Source organism: Chaetura pelagica, unplaced genomic scaffold, assembly GCF_000747805.2.
Source record: "Chaetura pelagica isolate M959 unplaced genomic scaffold, ChaPel_1.0 scaffold50, whole genome shotgun sequence".
NCBI classification, from domain to species: domain Eukaryota; kingdom Metazoa; phylum Chordata; class Aves; order Apodiformes; family Apodidae; genus Chaetura; species Chaetura pelagica.
In genome coordinates this window covers 6823976-6830402 of record NW_009952366.1, presented here as the reverse complement: position 1 = coordinate 6830402, position 6427 = coordinate 6823976, and the positions used below count along the sequence as shown (strand labels likewise).

The window sequence follows — 6427 nt, the reverse complement described above, 5'->3', positions numbered from 1 at the left end:
CCAAAATGGATGGTAGGAAGAGAAGGGAAAAGAGAGAGAGGGGGAAAAAAAACCCCAACAACTCAAAAATGCCTGGAGCCACAGCTTGTGGATTAAAACCAGCTGCATGTGAGAAATAATGGATGTGGTTTTCAAGCTATTGCTGATAGGAGAATAAAGCACCAACTCACCGCTTACTTCCAGAAAGACAGCAGAACCTTTAAATAGTATTGTTTAGAGTAGGGGATTGGGTAGGGTTTTTTTCAGCAGTGAATGCCCAGAATCCAATGTACCTGCACCCAAGCCTGTGTGCTGCCAGGCCTGCAGCACCGCACTCAGGGACTGACCTTCCTTCCTAATACAAATCCCCATCATAAGGCATTTGGTGTTGCTAGTCAGAGAAATGTAACAGCTATTGGACCTCCTGGACACCAGACCAAGCCTTAATCCTCTTGTCCCTCCCATGAATCCTGAGAGACAACTGTGACTAGATGAGATACCTGATTTCATGAGCAGATGGTGGATCCTTGCTGGAGTGCAGGGGTCCCTTTGAGTGGTGTGGGGAGACCCTTTTTTGTACTAAAAGGTCTGGTGCTATAAGCAGAGGGAAAAAGATTCAAGTATTTGCCAGATTACATAGTCAATGGGTTTGTCTGTGTCCAATAAAGGGATTGATTGTTACATGCAATGTAGACTGTGATGGTCGCTGCTTTGCCCCACATAAAATGTGCTGCAGTGAGTAATTCCAGAGTTGTTTCTTCTTCCCTTTTTCAGGTTCCCTACTGACCATTTGTATTTTTCCCCATGAAGGGCAGAAACAGGATGCTTTCCATCCTCGTTACAGAATGCTGAAGAGCAGTGCTATCATTGCCATCATGCTTTTGTGACTTGACTTCCAATTAGTAAATCCCATGGAAGTACTCTCATTCTTCTATGGACGCTGGTCTGGCATGCAAAATACTTGGCTACAAAAAGTCAATCGCTGGCTACAGGGACAAGCAAGGGTATTTTGATTCCCTCGTTTTCTCCTGTTGTTTGTAGGGTGATGTCTCATATCAGAACTCATCTTGAACAGGAGCTTGAACAAGGAGATATGAAGTTTTAATCAGTAATTTTTCCTCTGGATTATCCTTTGTTTTACTTTCATACTGAAAACTTAGGAATCAAGCTGTTTCAAAATACCATGAGTCAGTGAAATGTTTTCATTGTTCATTTGATGATGGTTGGAAGATTTTCAGTAATTTGAAAAAAAAAAAAAATGCAAAACTTAACAACAGGTTTTGATAGAAAGGATTAAACACGTAGCACAAAAACAGGCAAGAGGGAAAGGTCTTCAGACCCCATCCAAGACCCACTGATCAGATGTCAATTTCCGTTGACTTCAGTGGACTTTGAATGAAGACCATACTTTTTCTTGAGGCAAACATCTTTCTGTTCCTTTCAACAAAGCTTTTAAAATGTTTAAATGTGTACGTGGTACATTGAACTTTGTTAATGGCTGGAGGAACAGATCATCTCTTGAAAACAGCAACAGCCATCAGATCTGGATGGGCCAAATTTTCTCTGAAGTCAAAAGGACAGCTAATCCAGTAGACCCCTCAAAGAGAGAGTAGTGTCACTGTGTCCCACGTGGCAGAGCAAAGGGCCAGTGCCATATCACTTAATATGTTGTGTTGGTCATCCAAAACATTGGGAAAAGGCAAAGCAGGTCAGTGAAAAAAATATGGAGCAAGGTGTAGGTGCCCTGGGGAAGGACTCAGAAGCATGACCAGCAGGTCAAGGAGGGTGATTCTTCCCCTCTATTCTGCTCTCAAGAGACTCCACCTGGAGTAGTATGTCCAGTTCTGGAGTACCCAGCATAACAAAGACATGGAGCTCTTGGAGCAAGTCTGCCACAAAGATGATCAGGAGCTGAAGCATCTCTTCCTACAAAGACAGGCTGAGAGAGTTGGGGTTGTTCAGCCTGCAGAAGAGAAGGCTCCAGGAAGAGCTTGTAGCAGCCTTCCAGCACCTAAAGGGGACCTACAGGAAAGCTGGGGAGGGACTTTTTACAAGGGCATGTAGTGATAGGATGAGGAGCAATGGCCTTAAACTGGAAGAGGGTGGATTTATCTTAGACATTAGGAAGAAATTATTTACTATGAGGGTAGTGAGGCACTGGAAAAAGGTTGCCCAGGGAAGTTGTGGGTTCCCTATCTCTGGAAGTGTTAAAGGCCATGTTGGACGGGCTTTGAGAAACCTGATCGAGACGGAGATGTCCCTGCCCATGTCAGGAGGGGGTGGCGGTGGAAGTAGATTATTTTTAAGGTCTCTTCCAACCCAAACCATTCTATGATTCTATGACTGTGCAGGAGTGTGGCTGCTCTTCTTGCACAACACAGCAGTGTGAAGGGGGGATCCTTTCACTGCCTTCTCTCCCAACAGTAACCTACTGCTGAGAAGTGTATGCGATACATCCAGCCCTGCCCAGAGGACACCTGAAAGGGCCTCTCAATGAAAAATAACTAACAAACTAAAAATAAGCCTCTCTAGAGCTAAAGCAGACAGGGAATTGTTCAGCTGGAATTGCTGCCCTGCAGTTAAAGTCCTTGGTGGAGGGAACTGCAATCCAGCTTCTCATCTTCCTGTTCAAGGGTGATGCTCCATTGGGCTATCACCTCCACTCCCCTCACAGAGCCAAGCGGGCCACGTCCAGTCCATGGGAGATGATGGGCAGGTGCAAGATGGCACATGATGCCGTTTAAAATAGCCAGGCATATCTGAAGGACTGTGTTGGCCCCAAGGGCCTCCTGTTAAATTGTAACAGGAGTTCTGCATACTTACATGGATGCCAAAAGTGAAAATGGTGATCTTTGAACAAGCTTCTAGTTAAAAAGTAAATCTGATCTTTTGAGATTTTTGTGACAAAAGTCTAAGCCAGACAGCTCTGGCTGGGAGGAAGGTGTGGTATCCCCCCATGGTTTACTCCTAAAGTTAGCTTCACACACTGACTTGAAGATGTTAAACTGGCTAATCTCTGCTCTTGATGGGGGCTTTGGGGGAAGAGATTTGTGGGGGATCCTCTCTTGTCATCTGATTCAGGGGACAGGATTTCGCCCTGAGAGAAAGGCCAAAGGGCTTATGCTGCCTCTCCTCAGGGACACCATCATGCCCTTGGGGACTTCTGCCAAAGCAGCAGGCTCTCCTCTTTCCTCCAGGTTACCTCCTCAGAGTGTCTGAGGAGGCAGAGGCCATCCCCCTGGCCTGTCACCCGTGCTTATTCCCCTCTAACTTACTGGGACACATATATTCAGAAAACATCATCACTCTTTACAGAGTTCTTAAGTGTAATAAAAAATTGCAAACACCAGAAAATGGCAGGTGGTCTTCACATTTCTGGGGCTTTCCATCTACCTGGCTACCTACAAGGAATGACAGCTGGAAACATCTCTTGCTGTTCCTTAAGCAGTGGTAAAGTATGAGCCCAAAGCTTATGATCCTGAAGCAAGTCTGGGGTGAGGTGAACACTCCCCTTCTTGTAACTACATTATTTTCTCTTCCATCACCTCAAGAGGCAACACTGACCAAAAAAAAGAAAAATGAAACTCTGCAGAAACATCTCTGTGCACTTCCTCTTCTCTGCTGAACTCCCACCAGCCCTGCAAAGCAGCAGTTGGACAAACCTGCCCTGGAAAGATGCCCACAGCTTGTGGCCCTGCACAGCTTTGCAGGGGGTATCCACTGAACCACCAGCTTGGGTGAGCTCCCGGGTGCGTGTCTGTGCAGGTCTCACAGGGTGACCAAGAGCCAGGAAGGGGATGTCAGGAGGCTCTGAGTTGTCATGTGGACTGTGTGGCCTCCAAAAAATGAAAAAAAAAAATTAATGTAGGAAGAGCAAATGGGCTTTATCAGGATGCAGAACTGCTAGGCAGGAAGGAAAGCAACCAAATTATTTGGCTTATGAGGACCAAGGCATGTGAGCCAGGCAGCATCTCAGAGGAGCAGGCTTGTGTTAGCAAGGTGAGGGCAGTTCAACAGCTCTTAATTTTTGCACACTCCAGCTGACTTTTGGAGATCCTAGCTGGGGTTATCTAGAAGTTGCCCTTTATTCTTACTGATGATCAAAGGACTAGGAAGCCTGCCATATGAGGAAAGGCTGAGAAAACTGGGTTTGTTCAGTCTGGAGAAAAGAAGGCTTAGGAGAGACCACATCACCATGTTCTGGTACTTGAAGGGCAGCAACAAAGATAGACACTCTCATGAGGGGTAGTGGGTGCAAGTTACTCCTGGGGAGATTTCAACTGGACACAAGTGGAAATTTTTTTACAAGGAGAATAATCAGCCAGTGGAATAATATCCTCAGGAAAGTGACGGATTCCCCAACACTGGACACTTCCAAGATTCAGCTGGAAAGGATGCTGGGCCATTTTGTCTAGACTACACTTTCGCCAAGAAAGGTCAGATGAGATGATTCTTGAGGTCCCTTCCAACCTGGTATTCTGGGACTCTCTCCAGTTTTCTATGCAATGGGTCCATTTCAGCAATATCTGACCACCTGCCCCTGCCACTGCTGTAAACATGTTGTTACCATACATTCTCTCTCCTATCCCAACAATTCCTTACCTACCACGTAGCCTGTCTCCTCCCATTTTCCCTCACTGGCCGCTGCTCTTCCCTCTCATTTCTAACTCATGCCTGAGCCTGCTTGCTCTCTTCCTCTCTAGCCACTGATACCACCATCCATTTCCTCCCTCAGGATTTTGTTCCACAGTTTTGTAGTTTGGGTCATCTCCTTCCTTCCTGCCCCAGGGGTTTCTCCAGGCTCTCTGCCTGAGCCAGTCCTTCTCCTTCCCAATTATTCTTCCTGCTCATGGACCTCAACCTGCCCTATGCTCCTGACACTAAATGGGTTGACATTTGCTCTTGCTCAGGTCCACCCCGACTTATCACCTAACAGCAGGAGGAACTATGAGTGATGAGTTACAATGGAGATAAATTCCTTGCCTGTGGCTTGTGCTTTCCCTGTCGCAGCCCTGCGTGATGCGACTGCTGCAACACAAAGCCCAGTGTGATTCCTCAGCAACACATCACCCTTTCATGAGATGTGAGACAGAAACCCTCCAGAACATCCTTTCCCTCCACAGCCACTGCCATCAGGAGGCTTGGGAGTGTAGGTGTAGCCCTTGCCAGCACAGGCTGCAGGACAAGCCCCTTAGGAGCCTGGAAGCAGCTGTGGGTGATCGGTGAGTGCCTGGGGGCTGGAATTCCCTGTCTAGACACACTGATCTGGAGAGCAGGGAAAATGACAGCAGCAAGGTGAGTAAATGCTGCTTCGTGGTACATGAGACAGCACTGAAAAATGAGAAAGATTTAAAAGTATGGATGCTGAGATAAGGCCACCCCGTGAGTCAGACATCCGACTGCTACCAGTAGAGTATGGACTGAGCACCTCTCAGGGGGCATTTTGGTTGACCATACAACCCTGAGTGCCCCTGAATATCTGCATTGCCTTGCAGAATGTGTCACGGTGGCCCTAAGATAGCACCACGGTGGGTTTTAAAACAGAGCTTTTCCCAGTTCCAAGTGCAGAGGAAGAAGTGTGAATCATCTAGTAACATTTGCAAGGTACCCACCTCCCAGGTTCAATTCAGGCAAGTGACAAGGGAGAGTGCTGAGAAGCCCTCTGCCCTTGCTCACCTGCTGTCCCTCTGCTGGGGCAGACCTGGAAGGGTCATCGTCTGGCTGTGGAAAAACAGACGTAGCTGTTGCAGAAAAGAGCCGATGAAAGAAGAAATGTCTTGGAAGTTTTAAGCAGCTCGGGTTGAGCTGAGGACCAGTCTGGGTGCTCCCTTCACTCTGCTCCGCTCTCACGAGACCCCACCCGGAGTATGTGTCCCGTGCCGGAGCCCCCAGCACAGGAGGACGTGGAGCTGTTGGAGCGAGTCCAAAGGCGGCCCACGAAGATGATCCGAGGGCTGGAGCACCTCTCCTGCGGAGACAGGCGGAGAGTTGGGGCTGTTCAGCCTGGAGAAGAGAAGGCTCCGGGAGGACTTCACAGCGGCCTCCCGGTGCCTGAAGGGGCTGCAGGGAAGCTGGGGAGGGGCTTCATACCAGGGCCTGTAGTTAGAGGACAGGGGGTGATGGAATAAAACTGGAAACGGAGACATTTAGATTAGACATAAGGAGGAAATTCTTTCATGTGAGGGTGGTGAGACACCGGCACAGGCTGCCCAGGGCAGCTGTGGATGCCCCTCCCCGGGAGTGTTCAAGGGCAGGTGGGATGGGGCTCGGAGCCACCTGGTCCGGTGGGAGGTGTCCCTGCCCGTGCGGGGGGGTTGGAACGAGAGGCTCCTCAAGGTCCCCTCCGACCCAAACCATTCCCGGATTCAGTGACGAGCCCGGAGCCCGGAGGGGGCTGCGTCCCAACACTCACCTCCCACCCCCTCCGCCCCGACAGCGCCTGGGGCGC

The 6427-nt window shown here is 48.7% G+C and overlaps 1 protein-coding gene across 1 annotated transcript in view; it reads right to left on the bottom strand.

Moving 5' to 3' along the window:
• The window catches only part of LOC104398029 (probable imidazolonepropionase), a 60861-nt gene extending 55168 nt beyond the window's left edge, over positions 1-5693 (bottom strand). Inside the window, exon 1 of the mRNA XM_010008071.1 lies at positions 5656-5693. Within this exon, the coding sequence (XP_010006373.1) occupies positions 5656-5693 (38 nt within the window). The remainder of the gene's footprint in view (positions 1-5655) is intronic.
• Positions 5694-6427: the final 734 nt, after the last annotated feature.